At 35.7% G+C, this 17,139-nt stretch overlaps 1 protein-coding gene across 2 annotated transcripts in view; it reads right to left on the reverse strand.

Moving 5' to 3' along the window:
- The window catches only part of AQR (aquarius intron-binding spliceosomal factor), a 112,900-nt gene that overhangs the window by 24,136 nt on the left and 71,625 nt on the right, over nucleotides 1-17,139 (reverse strand). For both annotated transcript variants that reach the window (XM_008065890.2, XM_008065891.2), the window contains exons 23-27: nucleotides 16,860-16,970; nucleotides 12,735-12,844; nucleotides 9,724-9,859; nucleotides 7,765-7,974; nucleotides 4,426-4,563 (exon numbers count right to left, since the gene is read on the reverse strand). In XM_008065890.2, the coding sequence (XP_008064081.1) occupies nucleotides 4,426-4,563; nucleotides 7,765-7,974; nucleotides 9,724-9,859; nucleotides 12,735-12,844; nucleotides 16,860-16,970 (705 nt within the window). The remainder of the gene's footprint in view (nucleotides 1-4,425; nucleotides 4,564-7,764; nucleotides 7,975-9,723; nucleotides 9,860-12,734; nucleotides 12,845-16,859; nucleotides 16,971-17,139) is intronic.

Genomic DNA, 17,139 nt, shown 5'->3' on the forward strand with positions numbered 1-17,139 from the left:
GCCTGAGTCCAGCAGGTCCACGCTGGAGTGGCCATGAGTGTGCCACTGCACTCTAGCCTGAGCAACGGAGTGAGACTCCAACTCAAAAAAAAAAAAAAGAAAAAGAAAAAAGTATCATCTTAAACCCATTTTATCCAGGCCTTCTCTGACCTCCCAATCTAAAACTGATCTCAGAGTGTGCTGTTCCTTTGTCTTACATAACTTCTCAATATGTACTTCTATCTGTATATTTACTTGGTTAATGTCTGCATCCTCTCCCTAACCCAGTTCCCATTTCCTTCTACGACTCAAGATGGGTTAAGATTGTCAATCTTAGGTAGGTATTATTGTATGTTTGTAAAAGAATGAAAAATCAAGCCTTTCTCAAACAGAAGACAATTTCATTCTTTCTTTGATAGTTAACTGTTCTTCTTTCTGCCCAATTCTCTTCTAGATATATTCTTAACATGTATCTTTCCACTCTACTTCTAATTCTGATTGCTACTTGGCATGATATCCTATTTCATATTTTATTGGTACAATATCTTCTTCGCGAATCCCACTAAGTATACATTTGAGTTCTTTGATTTCTGTTTTTAAAGTTTTCTCCTTTATTTTCTAGGGAGGTGGAAGGTAGGGTAAAATATTTACTCTAAACTCTTGATTAACTCTCCCTTCTAAAGTATGGTTTAATTCTATACTGTTTGTTATTGAAACTACCTGAAGATTTAGGCATGTGGACGGGTCTCTTTTCTAGCTCTATACGATGCCTAATTTCCCTCTCGCAATGATTAGGCCATTTTTGTGGGAGCTGGGAAAAAAAGGAGGAATGCCAAGAGCCATATTTTCTAAGTCCCTGTGTGGACTCTCAGGATTATAGATATCACAGAGTGATAGCAGCTCAAAAGAAGACAGCTTTATAGAAACTGCTTTTTGAAAAACGACTCTGAAAATCTAATGCAATTCACTTATAAAAACATATTTATAGATTTTGCTTTTTAAAAAGACGTGAATGCCAAAGCAAAATTATCGGCAATTTAGCTGGTTGATCCATGTATATATTAGCTAGATCATTCATTCATTCAACCCTTACTAATCCTTACTATAATGGCGACATGCTGGGCTGGCAACTGATGCTCTGTGGTAGGTGCCAGGCTAGAAATTAGTTCACTGTCATCTTTCAAAGGATTCCTACATTCATACTGTTACTACAGCTCTACAGTTCTTTAGTAGACTACAGCTGGTAGGATAAAGCCAGAGTGGGAAAAGAGGAAGAGCACAACAGATTTGAAATTCTTAGAAAATTATGTTTTGTTTTGTTTTTTTTGAGTCGGAGTCCCACTTTGTCTCCCAGGTTGAAGTGCAGTGGCACACTAACGGCTACCACAGCCTCGATCCTTCTGCCTCAGCCTTGCAAGTAGCTGAGACTATAGGAAGGTGGCACCACGCCTAGCTAATTTTTAAATTTATTTTAGAGATGCAATCTTGCCATGTTCCAGGCTGGTCTCAAACTCCTGGGCTCAGGCAGTCCTCTCACTTTGGCCTCCCAAATTGCTGGGAATACAGGCATGAGCCAACATGCCCAGCCAGAAAATTATGTCTTTAATCCTAGCTTTTAAGTGACTACTTGTGACTCTAAGGTAATCATCTCTGTTGTTTTTTCTGAACTGTATAATAGAGATGATATGTCATAAAAATCTAGCTGTGAAGAATAGAAATAAGTCATTGTAAATGACCTAGTATATACAGAATTTGGTACATAACTGACACTCAACAACTGGTTAATATTGCTGTTGTTGCTTTGGTTATTGTTCTAATATATTTTCTTCTATAATTCCTACAACTCAAAATGGGCTTAAGATGACTAACATTATATTTTTAATCCCTGAGAACAGATATATAAATTAGAGCTAATATTTAACTTTGTGTTAGAAATAAACTGGGCTTTAACAAAATAGAAGTTCAAACAAAAGTGGTAGACTTTTGCTAAAAGGTAAAAAACTGAACACACAATGATTTCCACTACCTCTGGAAACCCCCTAACACTTGACATTACATAGGATTTTATACTTCCCCACTTCAAGAAACAAAACTAATGTCTCTTCTTTCTCAGCCCCACAGAAAACAGAAAGTTTAGTGTCTGGAGAGGATCTTGGGACCTGGACAAACAAGGCAGAATTAAGAGGGTGGAATCTGAAATGAGTACCCACAGAAAATGGGAATTATGTCAAAGTCAGTGTATATACAGAATGTGAAGACGCTGGCTTTCTCCATTCAGCTCCCACCCTGAGAGCCAGGAAAGTAGGAGTTAAAGTAGCTCTTCCTCCTCTTCCTTCTGCGCAGCCCACCCCCCACCAAAGATGTACCACTGCAAAATTTCAGAACTCTAGGACAAAAAAAAAAAAAAAAAAAAAAAAAGATTATAAGCCTTCCTGAAAGAAGAAAAAAGTGAAATAAAATAAATTTAAAAATCGAACAGAACTGCTTTAGACTTCTAAACAGCCACATCAGAAGCTAGAGAAAAGTCAAACAATTCTTTAAAATTTGCAGGAAAAACTGTATCCAATCTAGAATTTTATACCTAGCCATACTAATCAAATGTGAGAGCAGACTAAATATATTTTTTTGGACAAGGAAAGTCTGAAAAAAAATTACCTCCTATGCAACCTTTCACATGAAAAATACTGGAGGACACACTTTATTAAAACAAGGACGAGAAAAGCATGTAGTGTAGGAAACAGAGAATCTAACATATAAGAAAGGCAAAGGCTTAAAAACAGATGCAATCTGAACTGAAATAGGTCAGAAGAATCCAGGAAAAACATCTCAAAGAACAGGTATATGATGTGTTTAAAAATACCAAGAAGAGATTTAAAAATTAAGGAAAAGTTTGGGTTGAATTGGTCATAAAACAGAAACTAAGCAAACAAACAAAAAAAGATGACAATTATTAATTCCAGAGAAAACAAAAAATTGTGCATGAAAGGAAAAGTAACCATGATATACCCCCTTGCTTAGATGTGAAAGTGTTTGTGTGTTCATAATAATATAAACAACTAGCACTGAGCAAACCAAAATTATGACATAACTATGTTGGGAGCACTAATGAAAGAAGAGTGTGTGCATATGTGTGTCATGTATGCGTGCATTTGTCTTCAGGGATAGCACAGAATTAAAAGACAATGCCTATATGGAAATCTGACATTCTTTACTAATACAGATGAAAAGCACAAAACAAATAATAAAAGAGCTCAAGGACTGGATAATTGGGGAGCATCAGGAAAGTGGAGAACAGTTTTTTTCTGTTAAGGATATCTACAATAAAACTTCAAAATCAAAAATATTAAAAAAAAACCTCTCAGCACTTATGCTAAGTACCTTTAGATATATAGCATGATTCGAGTATAGAAAACAACTAATGAAAATTTGTTAAGTAGTATTTTTATAACACGTTCAAAAAGCTGCATGGAAGCATACAATGCTAATTGAGTGCATTATTTCCCTTTGTTATTAAACTAACAGGACTTCATATCAAATTTAAAGTATATTTTATATATCAGCCATAAGAACAAAATATTTAGGCAAAATATTCTCAAATAATTTGTAAAAGGTAAGCTCACACCAGTGGGATAAGTTCATACTACCTTTGAATAAATTATCATATTTGTCCTACCTTGTAGTTGAGGAACCTTTTATCCAAGATAACAACAATTCTATCACCTTGAATTTATTTAGCACCTATCTTTCAGTGAGCTCATAACATTTTAAAACTATCAGTAACATTCATCAAAAAATGAATTACTAACTTTGAATTAAAACCATTACACAAATTCTATTTTAAGCAACAGATAAACCAGTTGCAAGAAAGTTAAATGATTTGTATTGAAATCACTAACAAAGAAAGCCACATAGAGTTTGCAAATTCATATTTACTACTCGATCATTACGTGCCACTTCAAATTAGTCACAGGCTAACAAGCAATCATGCTCTCCCCTTCTTTCATTTTAATATCTCATTTTACAGTCTAAAGAGTATTCCATATATTTACATGAAAGGCTTTTCATCTACTGAATAAAACAAATAACTGGGGTGGCTGTATGCCGAATACATGAAAAATGCAAACATACAGATGTCTAATAGGTGAAAACCACTGTGAAATGTTATTTTTATAGCTTTTAGTTCTGCTTAGAACTAAATAAGTGATATTTAGTGAAAATAAAACCTTAATAAATATGAGAATCTGGTCAGACTACCATATGGTTGCAATGTTACTTAATGGACGTATTACCCACACTAGATCTAGAAAAAATTAGATTTTGAGTTCACTAATCTCATAAACATGTGTCATCATTCGTTTTTAAAAGAGACATTTATAAATAATTATTAATGAGAACATCAATAAGAAGTGAGCCAATATCCAAGGGAAATAAATGGCAAGTCTTTACCTTGAAACCTAACTTGACCAAGTCATGTCGTTTTAAGGCAGCATGAGTACAAGTCATAGCAATAATTTTGGCTTCTTTCACCAAAAGGTATTTAGATCTGTCCAGTCCACTTCGAAGCAATTCAGAAGCTCTGAATTCCTATGGGAGCGGGGGGGGGGGGGGGGGCAGTGAAAGACAATTTTAGGAAAACAAAGTTAATGCATACAGCCATATAATCTAGTCAATCAGACTTTTTTTTTTTTTTGAGTTGGAGTCTCACTCCATCGCCTAGACTGGAGTGCAGTGGCACGCTCCCGGCCACCGCAGCGTCGACCTGATGGGCTCCAGCGATCCTTCTGCCTCAGCCTTCCAAGTAGCCGGAACTACGGACGTGCTACCATGCCCGGCTAATTTTTTATTTATTGTAGAGACTAGGTCTCGCCAAGTTGCCCGAGCGGGTCTTGAACTCACAGGCTCAGGCAATTCACTAGCCTCGGCCTCCCAAAGCGCTGGGATTACAGGCTGAGCCACTGAGCCTGGCCAATCAGACTTAATTCCTGAGAAATTAACATAAATATATCATAAACTAAACGTAATGAATCATAATTCCATTCACTATTATTCAGATACTAATTGAGTTCAAGTAATAGCTGATATAAAAGCTACAATGGAGCCGGGCTCGGTGGCTCAGCCTGTAATCCCACACTTTGGGAGGCTGAGGTGAGTAGATTGCCTGAGCCCGTTGGTTTGAGACCCTCCTGGGCAACTTGGCGAGACCTCATCTCTACAATAAATCAAACAATTAGCCAGGTGTGGTAGCGCACACCTGTAGTTCTAACTGCTTGGAAGGTTGAAGCTGCAGTGGCCGGGAGCGGCCACTACACTCCAGTCTGGGTGACAGAGTGAGACTCCAACTCAAAAGAAAAAAAAAAAAAGATACAATGGGCTTTTTTGTGTGTAAGTATTTTACAATATAAACAAGAATACTAACTAAAATAACAATTACCATTATTATCTGCATTACTCAAGATCCTGCCAGGGAAACAGAAATTATTATAAGTATTTATATCAAGAGAACTTAAGCAAGGAACTGGTTACACAGGCGACAGAGGAGCTGAAAAGCCAACTAGGGAATGGTGAAGTAACACAGAGATTAGTGAAAGCAGGCAGTCACTATCATTCCTAGGCTAGAAAGGATAGGAAGGAAAGTGGTGTTATCAGAGCCTTGGGTCTGTAGTCACAAAACAAACTGGACCCACAGCAGAGTCATGTAGGAGAAATTGGAGTCATGGAAGACATGAAGCCCCAGACAGAGGAAAATGGTGCCCTGCCTTTCTCTCCTTCATGTCCTGCCACATCTCTCACTGGCTAAACTCAGTCAGAAGCCAGGTGACACAGCAGGCTGGGAGATTAAATCTGTAAGAATTAGCCAGAACATCAACCATGGCAGAGGCTACCCCACATAGCAGAATACAGGATGGACAATCGATGGATGTGAGGGGCAAACAGGGCCAAGCTGAGTACCCAATATCAAGTTTTACAGAATCTGAACATTACTGATGCTTATTTCAAACTTTTTAAAACATTCTTGTTTTGTTTTTTAAAAAAATTAAAACATTAGAGACACAGGTTAGGTACCCTGTACAGTAAGCCCCCTACATACGAACAAGTTCTCTCAGAGAACATATTCATAAGTCCAGTTTGTTCGTAAGTGCAACAAAGTTAGCCTAGGTACCCAACTAACACAATTGGCTACAGAGTACTGTTCTGTAATAGGTTTATAATACTTTTCACACAAATAATACATAAAAAATAAAGAAAATATTTTAAATCTTACAGTATAGTACCTTGCATGCATATGTCAATGCACACCAGAAACATGAACTTATGTGATTGGACATAAGAATGCACATTCACAACTTTGAAAGTTCACAACTTGAAGGTTCATATATAGAGGATTTACTATATATCCTTTTCCCTACCCACTTCCAAGGCAGCTACTATTATGAATTAAGTATTTATTCTTTTACTCTGTGTTTATATAATCATAAACATAACGCCTTGTATGTACCAAATACTGTTCTAGGAAGTAAGGATTTAATCATATCTAAAAGACAAAAAGAAAAAAGGGACAAAGTCCCTGCTCTTCTAACCTGTAGTAATCCTAAACATTCTTACCGAGGAATCCAAGCCTGAATGTGATCCCTTTACAGAACTGCTGTAGTTTGTCAACATTGTTTGCTTTGAGGCATATGAAAACTAGGAAACATCCAGAGGGCCCCAGGGTTCTAGACGTATTCTTCTCTGTCCCCACTGTGTAGCTATGACTTTTATTTCACTTTAATAATCAGAATCAATCTGGCTACCATGGCAACCTCACTTTTTTTACTCAGCAAAAAGCATCAGGAGCCAGGCTCGGTGGCTCAGCCTGTAATCCCAGTGCTTTGGGAGGCTGAGGTGAGTGGATTGACTGAGCCCGCGGGTTCGAGACCCGCCTGGGCAGGCGAGACCTCATCTCTACAATAAATCAAAAAATTAGCCGGGCATGGTAGAGCGTGCCTATGGTTCCAGCTACGTGGAAGGCTGAGGCAGAAGGATCGCCGGAGCCCAGCACGTTGAGGCTGCAGTGACCGGGAGCGGCCACTGCACTCCAGTCTGGGTGACAGTGAGACTCTAACTCAAAAACAAACAAACAAACAAACAAACAAAAAGGTATCAGGAACTTAGAATGGCCACGTGGCAGTCTCAAATTCCAATTCAGAGAATCATTACTGAATTTCCTGATGGAAGCATTCCTTTCTTAAATACTAAGACCTTCACATAAGAAATGTCAGAATAAAGATACAATTCATATCTCAATATATACTTAATTCTTGAACTAAATCTATGAATATTTTCAGTAATCTTAATTAAAGGCAACAATCTGATTTCTAAGATTTGAACACTGTACATTTATTTCATTTAAAAAAAAACTAAACTAGCTGGGCTCGGTGGCTCAGCCTGTAATCCCGCGCCTTGGGAGGCTGAGGTGAATGAATTGCCTGAGCCCATGGGTTTGAGACCCGCCCGGGCAACTTGGCGAGACCTCATCTCTACAAGAAATCAAAAAATTAGCCGGGGGTGGTAGCGTGTGCCTGTAGTTCCAGCTACTTGGAAGGTTGAGGCAGAAGGACTGCCAGAGCCCAGCAGGTCGAGGCTGAGGTGGCCAGGAGTGGCCATTGCACTCCAGCCTGGGCGACAGAGTGAGACACCAACTCAAAAAAATATATATATATAAAAAGTAAAAAGTAAAAAGTAAAAAAAAAAAAACAAAAAACTAAAACCCTTAAAGGAAAGTTCAAAGAACTTAAGAATCCTTACCTCAAGCTGAGTAAAGATTTTCTTAATATGCCTGAAACATCCTTCAGCAATTTCCATATCTTCTTCATAAGATCTGCCTTTAAAAATGGGTTGTGGGGCATTTGCAAAGTATTCGTGGAAGGGGAAGAAAGTGGAGACTTCTGTAACATCTGGCAATGTACTGCCTTTATTTTTCACTTTGCTGATATACTCTTCCCAACGAGACATTACCTGTAGGAAAAAAACCTTGAAGTTAACTCTGCCAGCTAACTATGATAAAAAAAAGAAATCAAGTACAAATAAGATCTTCCAAGTTAAGACCAAAAAAAAAAAAAAAATGCAATCTCTGATCTAATATAACTACTTTTCATTGAAGTCACTGATAAACTGCTCTTAGTTTATAAAAGTAATGTTGTCTATAGAGTTAAAAGGCTCTTTCATAACAAAGGTAGAAACTGGAAAAGAATCTCAAAGTCTTTTCATGGGACTCTATCTCAGACATTTCAGATTCCCCATGTATACTCAAGATAGTTTATTATCAACCTTTAAAAGAAGTGAAGAAAAGAAAGCTCTCTGGACAAAGATATTTCTCACTTTTTTCATTATCTGCTTCTTTCAACATTTGGTAACTTTAGCTTTAGCAGGTCTTAAATCAATATAGCACTTGTCAACTCCTCTCCCTGACCTTTATAATTTTTCCACTTCTCTTCAGAATATTTACATAGAACTTCTGAGTATATATTTGAAAGATCATCTTATGAGTTTTATAATGTAGTTCAATTATGTCTTTGTATAATGTTAGCTATGCCTCTACCAGCCATTTCCTAGGTAACTTCAATTCTTAGTTCTTACCAGTATGAGTCTAATGTTGACTACACTGTCAAGATAATGTATTTCTTTCCTGCTTTACAAGAAACCATGGAAAGCTGCTCACTTTGAATGGATTCAACTGGTTTGTGTTTCCACTTACAGTAAGCATAAGCTCATTCTTTCATACATATTTTATTATGCCAATGTTATAATTTACATCTAAAATATATAATTGGCATTAGAACAAAGAGAACAAAGTAATACAAAATCTGATTATGTCTTTGTCCATTTAAAGTTACTAGTAACCCAAGTATTAAAAGTTTATTTTTATTCCCATTATTTGGCTATTTCTCATTGATCTTCATATCCCAGAAATTAACCCTACAAAAAGCAAAACCACACCTTTAAACTGAAGTCAAAAGACTTTTTTTTTTAAGTCACAGTATCAGTCTCATCCAGGCTGGAGTGCAGTAGAATGATCATGGCTCATTGCATCCTCGACCTCCTAGGACTATGTGATCCTTCCACCTCCATCTCCACAAGTAGCTGGGCCTACAGGTGTACACCATCAAGCCACACTAATTGTTTTTAAATTTTTTGTAGAGACAAGATTTCACTATGTTGCCTAGTCTGGTCTTGAACTCCGAGGCTTAAGCAATTCTCCCGCCTTGGCCTCCCTCCTAAAGTGCTGGGATTACAGTGTGAGTCAAAAAGACTTTTTTAACTTCAAGTTCCACCGTGCAATTAGTTCTAAGACATAATTTATTTCTGAAATTTGAAAGGAGAATGTTTTTCTTCATTAGTCAATTAATGTACATAATGAAAGTTAACTGTACTTCGTCACCACTGGGTAGCTAGGAATATTTATTCATATTTCTACAGTAATTTTAAAAGGAGACCTGAAACTTTGTCAATGGAAATAAAAGAAAAAAAATTTTTAAATAGCAACACTGGCCTTTCACTGCACAAGTCATCAAGCAAAGTTATTTAAAAAAGAAAATTGAAGTTAACAAAAAATACTACCATTTAACATTGATAAATAATAGGTTTGACAATAGTACATTTTTAACCTACTCAACAAAAAAATAAGCTTTCAAGAAGGATAGCAAGAACCCATCCGAACTGGGGAAATTACAATGAAGTAGGATTCAAAAGCCCTTAATATCTTACCTGATATAAGAAAAAATAGCCTGCAGTTTCACAGGTATATGAGGCATCTCCTGGGACCCCTAGACTCTTTTGCAATCGTTTGACTTCTTCTAAAAGTTCTATTCTTCGAGCCAGGACATAATTAACTCTTCCATACCTAGAAATGTCATTTAGATAAAAAGTCAAAGCTGTGTAATGAAGAGTCTTTTGAAGGAAACAATCAGTAAAATCCAAGAAAATTGTAAAAGAAAGTATAAACGGCCAAAAAGAGAAGAAAAACAGACAGTAGAAAACACAACTATAAGTGGTAGTTCTTGGGTTATTTTACACCCAAAGCTCCTAGAGTGTCATCTATGGATGAATGTATTGACCTGCAAATGTGTTAATGGACTGTGAGGAGGCAAAACCAACTACAACACTAAATACATCAGCTATCTTATCAGCTTATCAGCTTAGTTCAGCTATCTTTTTTTTTTTCATAAAAAGATTTTCAAAAAGAAGAAAGCAGTACAGTGCATTCTGGCGCTAGTTCATCTCATCATAGACCAAGAATATATAAGTTATGAATTGACTGCTTTGAATAACATTGTTCTATGTTACCATAAAAGTAAAGTAGCTCTCTAAAGGTTTTGAAAAGTGATTTTAAAATGTATTTGATCATTCTCTGTAATCCTCATATCCTAGTACATAGTTTGGCACCCAAATTTAGTAAGATCATAAATATTTGCTTAAATGGTGAATGCCTTATTCAAAAATATATAGTAAGGAAAGAAAGTAGTAGAACCAGAATTTGATCCCAAAGTCTATACACATTCTTTCAACAATAGCAAAGTGCTTTTTATAACCCTTTAATCTTAAAATGGAACTGAAATAGTTCAATCATTGCTGTTCATGTTTCAAGATTCAACAAAAGAAGTCATGTTTCCTGCTGTTCCATAGTTCTGAGATTCACATCTGAGGCAGCATGAAATGATCAAGAGCTAAAAAAAGAGATATGAGACAGGACCTATATTCTGAAGAATTTTTCAGTGAGAAGAATATAAACATTATGGCTGGTAACTTTTTTCTACTTATCTATAGTTTACAATTTTATCTATAATGAACACTTTGGTAATGAAAAAAATTATAGACTCTGCTTGTAAAGAGTATATAATAAAATGTCAAAATTCTTACGACATAATGTTAAATTTAAAAAGTAATATACAATATAATGGAACTCTATGCACTAGCTAATCAATTAGTACATTACTATATTTTAAAAGTGAAATCTATTCATTATTTTTAAAAAGCAATATAAAAATTACAAATAATAGCCTGATTACAGGAAGAAACTAACAAATAGTAGTTTTGGGGTAGTGAAATTAAGGATGACCACTCTCCCTACAACTTTACCAGTTTTATAATTTTTTGGTGGGGGGAACATGGTATAATACTTTTATTGTGAAACAACAGTCACTATTTTCTTTTTAATTATGACAAAGAGAGAAATGAAAGATTATACCCAATCAAATGTGTCAGAAGGCAAAAAGTATTTTTCCCCAGAAATTTGATGGTACCTGAAATCATTTTTAAAATTCTACTTCTGTTCTAATTCTTTAAAAACTATAAGCTCTACTGCAGTATAGCTACAGTATTAACTTAAGCACTGTTAGCACCTTTATGTTCACTGAATTCTGAATTATTAGACTTTGGAGTCCAACTTATCTTTGTAAGGTGGCGTTAGCAGGAGGAAATGGAATGAATTCAGAGAAGTGTCACTGGCTGATCCAAAATTAAGAATCCAGAGCCCCAAACAACTTATGGCATGTTGTTCTTTGCCTTCTGCAACATGGTGACTTTTTATTTATTTTTATTTTATTTTAAAGATGTAAGGTACAATTCAAATGTATACAATGTATACAATGTATACAATTCAAATGTATACAAATGTTCATTATGCAGGTACCCTTGCTGGTGAGCTGTGCCCCTCCCTCCCCTGGCAGTTTCCCTCAACTGCCAATCCCATCCCCACCCCCAGCAGTTTTCCACTACTGCCAATTTCTTTCGTATGATAATTGTTCAAGGTCCGCTTATGAGTGAGAACATATGATACTGTTCTTTGTTTCTGTGATAGTTCACTGAGTACAATAGACTCTAAATCCGTCCAAGTTGCTGCGAAGTCCGTATGTTTGACCTTCTTTATGGCTGCATGATATTCCATTGTGTATATATAACATGGTGAATTCTTAAAAGTTACATATTTGGTGAGCCATGAGAACTCAAAAATAGATTTTACACAACAATTTAAAACTCTTTTAATGTCCATGATCCATTTAGTAAAAAATCATGTTTAATAGCCAAAAGCTGTATTAAATATGTCCAGCTATTAATTATGCTTATTGTCTAAAACAGGACTTTAAAAATGGATTTAGATAGAAACAAAATGAGTCATTATAAAGCAATTTTGAAGGAAAAGAATTAAAATACTGATGGCAGAATAAATTTAATTTGTAAAATTTTAATCATTTGCAATATGTAATATCAAACACAAAGTCCAGGTAAACTTGCAATAAATATCTGAAATTGCACTTAATATCCCCAAAGTTTATACTACCATTATCATTAATTTGTATTTCACTAATAAGTTGACTTCTTAACTGACACCTATAATATATATAAGTGAATGTCTGAATAAAATGTGAAAAAAGAATCATTTAAATTTGAATGATTTGAATTGACAGCACTAAAAATTACTCAGTAACTAGAAAGCAAATGGCAGTTAGCAATTTTAAAAAGATGAACAAGATAATCTGCTCACTGAAATAACTGTATACTTGAGAACAAAATGGCATAACCACACTGAATTAGAACTGAGGGAGATCATGACCAGACTTTTAGGTCAGCATATAGTGTTAGTAGGTTACAATAGAACCTTTCAGAATAAACTTGATTATTCATTGTTTTCTTCTCCTGGTGTTTCCTTAATAAAAAAAAGGAAGAGAAAGTAAAAATTATTTTGTACACTGTTTCAAAACTCACCCCTATTTGCTCACCTGCTGAAATCTTTCTCTGTTTCTAGCTCTTCTTCTCCATGACCAAGACGTAGTAGGTGGCGCTCATCAATATCTAATGCCATGATTTTCTCAAACAACTGGTTCAGGGCCTGGAGAATAAAGCGAAAAAAAAAAAAATGACAGTGAGTTTCAAAGAATCAGTAAACCCCTTTAAACAACAAAAAGGAAGGAATCAAAACTGAAACATAGAAGAAAGTTGATCTTATATTAGGCCATTTATGATTTTAACAAATTAGTATTTTTACTGATTCATGGGATTACCATCTACCTCTATTTGGTTAAACAGGTAACTGGAAACCATAAAAGCCATCTCCCCACTAAACTCCTGCTTCTAATTTATGAAAAGAGAAAAATCACTGGCTGAGATGCTCTTTTCCCCACGTTTTAACAATTCCTAGGATAAACAACTGGGATTCATTTCACTCAGCTGCATTTTCTTGGGTTGCAGAAAACTAAAAAAGTTTCTGTAGTTGGAAAAGGACAGTGAGAGTGTAGGTAGACGATATTAAGAAAACCAGAGGGTGAAAAGGTAAAGCACATCTTTCAAATCTTAGGCTGCAAATCTTTACTACAATGAGCAGGCACTCACTTATTGCAAACTATTCTGATAAAAGTCATTTAGAAGTTACTCTTTCTTACTTACGAAATGTTCATATTTAGAGCTCCCTCAAATCCTAGTATTCTTTATCTGAACTTTTGCAGTTACAAGGTTTTGCAGAAAGGAAGCTTCATAGTATGGAAAGATACATTAATAAAGATATGAATTAAAAATGAGCCCCCATTAAAACGTTTCTCCTCACATATCACTAGTCTAATCCTGCCATTCAAATCAACATCCTATCTCACAAACATTCAGATTATTTAAATGCAGATAAACTTTGCTATTAAAATTCTAGCAATTAGAGCTCAGAAACTAAAGAGATTTAACATAAATTTTCAGGAAAATCCTAACCAACCTAAATGTACATGGACTGAGCAGTGGATAATGAAAATGTGGTGTATATATATATATATATATATATATATATATATATGTATATATATATATATATATATATCATGAAATAGTATTCAGTAATAACAAAAAAGATTGAAATAATGTCTTCTGTAATAACTTGGAGAGAATCGGAGATCATCAACCTAAGTGAAATAATACAGAAACAAAAAACCAACTACTGCGTGTTCTCACTTATAAGTGGGAGCTAAACTAAGAATCTGCAAAGGCACGTAGAATGGTATAACGGACACTGAAGACTCAGAAGGGGAAGATAGGAAGGAAAAGCATTTATCAGATACGATGTACACAGTTGGGGATGGTAGGTACACTTAAAGTCCAAACTTCTTCACCACTATACAACATTTGTACCCCCCAAAGCTACTGAATTTATTTATCTATTTTTTTGAGTTGGAGTCTCACTCTGTCATCCAAGGTGGAGTACAATGGCATGATCACAGCTACTGCAGCCTCAACTTGCTGGGCTTAGGTGATGCATCTGCCTTAGCCTTCCAAGTAGCTAGGAAAACAGGCCTGTACCACCACATCTGGCTAATTTGTTTAATTTAGTAGAGATGAGATCTTGTCATACTGCCCAGATTAGTCTCCAAGTCCTGGGCTCAGACAATTCTCTAGCCCGCCTTGGCCTCCCAAAATGCTGGGATTACAGGCATGCAACACCATACCCAGCCAAAGCTACTGAAATTAAAAAAAAAAAAAAAGAAAAACAGAAAAATTTCTCACCGTCCGAACTCTTGCTACTCATCATCCAGAACTCAGACTCAGCAGATCAGCTTACATAGCAGTACTAACTACCCAAACTTTTTCTTTTTTTTTTTTTGGAGTTGGAGTCTCACTCTGTCACCCAGACTGGAGTGCAGTGGCCACTTCCGGCCACCACAGCCTCGACCTGCTATGATCCGGCGATCCTTCCACCTCAGCCTTCCAAGTAGCTGGAACTACAGGCGCGTGCTACCACGACTGGCTAAACTACCCAAACTTTTGTTATCCAAATTCAAGAACCACATACATTTGGAGTTAAAAATATTTTCAAATTACAATCTCAGAAAAAACTATAAGATTTCTTTGTGAATTATAGTGCTTTTGGACAACTACTTGAATTATACCTGCAAATGAATATCTGGCAATTTACACAGTAACAACTGAAGGGAAAAAAAACCCAACAATCTGATGGACATCAAGAAGGATAATTTGAATTTCAAAGGATCAAGAAAAGCCATTAGCAATCACTGAATTGGCTATTTTTCAAATTAACCTTTTCTAAGATTATGCTACACAAATCAACAATAAAGTAGAGGACACTGTAGAGAGTCAAATCAAAGTACGACAAAACTTAGTAAAAAATATTATGTTAAAACAACACATGAATTATTCTCTGTTCATTCTAAGAATGTACAAATAGGTATAATATTACAGACTAAATTTTATTAAATAGAAGAAAATAACTTCACAATTTTTTGTTTCCTTTATTAAGACAAAGTACAAATTGAACTACCCAACATCATCTCTCTCCCACAAATTTGGTGCATGTCACCAATACTGATTAATTTAAAAAATACTAAAAAGTTAGGCAGGTAAATGAATGAACAGTATTATTAAAAAAGAACTTGTAAATGAAAAGTTTACAGACACCAAAATAACTGACATTTAGCATTCTAAAACCCAGTACTCCTTTAAAACGCAGTAGCCAACTATTTTAAAGACATGTCAACTGAAGTCAATATCGTTAATATAAACTCTGAGAAAACAAGTACTTTCAGAGGTTTAAATGACCATGCAAGTTTGTTGCTGTTGTTGTTTTGAGTTGAAGTTTCACTCTATTACCTAGACTGGAGTGCAGAGGCATGCTCATGGCCAACACAGCCTTGACTGTCAGGCTCAGGTGATCCTTCCACCTCAGCCTTCCAAGTAGCTGGAACTACAGGCATGCGCCACCATGCCCAGCTAATTTTTTGGTTTATTATAGAGATGAGGTCTTACCAAGTTGCCTAGGCTGGTCTTAAACCCCTGGGCTCAGGCAATCCTTTCACCTCCACCTCCCAGGTGCTGAGATTATAGGTATGAGCCAACAGGTAGTTCACCATGTGTTGCAAGATGTTCTGAGAGCTGCCTGTCATATTTTACACCAGAGCTAATAAACATTACTTGTTCTCTTATTTCTGACAGCTTTGGAATGATTAACAGAACACACGGTCTCCATATAATATAACTGTACTTTTCACAAGGATTGAAATTCAATCCAGTATTAATACACTTTAGGCATTAGTCTTTTAGGAATATTCATTCTACTAAATGAAGAAAAAAGCTACTAGTAAGGGTTAATGCTTTCAATCACAAAGCAAAAGTTCTAGCTTAGCATATAAGATGAAAAATGGGGGGGGGAAATAGCAATTTAATTTAATACAAATATTTGACCACATATTCAATTATTCTTAGCTTTTCCACATTTTGAATCTCTCCAAGAGAAATAAAAGATTGCTTTCATATATCCCTCAACGTAGTCTGGTCATAAGCAGTAGTAACCCAAGAATAACTCAATTCAAAATACTACTCAGATGCTGCTCAAGCACAATGGGGTTACATACCAATAAACCCATGATAAGTTGAAAATGTCGTAAGTAAAAAATATATTTAATATACCTTACCTACCAAACATCATAGCTTAACCTAGCCTACCTTAAACACACCCAGAGCCCCTTCAGTTGGGCAGAATCATCTAACACAAAGCCTATTATATAATAAAATGTTGAATATCTCTAGTAATTTATTGAACACAGTACTGTAAGTAAAAAACAGAATGGCTATATGGGTACTCAAAGTACAATTTCTACTGAATGCATATCGCTTTTGTACCATCGTTAGTCAAAATATTATAGGTCAGACCACTGTAAATTGAGGACCATCTGTACTAATTAGCTTTTGTTGGTATTCTGTGGTATCCATGATCAGATTTTCATACAAAAAGAAATCATCTACACTGTGCTTTCATCTACACTGTGTTTTCATTACACTGCTCCTTCCTTACCTCTCCCCCATCTCAACATGCACGTACATGTGCACACACATATAAACACACAGAGTCAGTTTACCTGATTGGAATGAGTAACAATTAGTGTCCTCTGCTCTGGGAAATTGTGATAGATGTTGGATATAATCTGGACCGCCACATCTGTTTTTCCTGTACCAGGTGGGCCCACAACCTAAGAAGAAAATGATCACATAGCAAGCTACTAAATTATCACATTGCTAGAAACTGAAAAGCATAAAACTGAAAGATAAAATGACAAATTAAAAATTTCACTGAATGGGCTCAATAACAGAATAGACAGGATGGCAAACTTGAAGATAGATCCATACAAATTACTGAAA

Source organism: Carlito syrichta, unplaced genomic scaffold (assembly GCF_000164805.1).
Source record: "Carlito syrichta isolate Samal-C Ts95f unplaced genomic scaffold, Tarsius_syrichta-2.0.1 Scaffold308818, whole genome shotgun sequence".
In the NCBI taxonomy this organism is placed as follows: domain Eukaryota; kingdom Metazoa; phylum Chordata; class Mammalia; order Primates; family Tarsiidae; genus Carlito; species Carlito syrichta.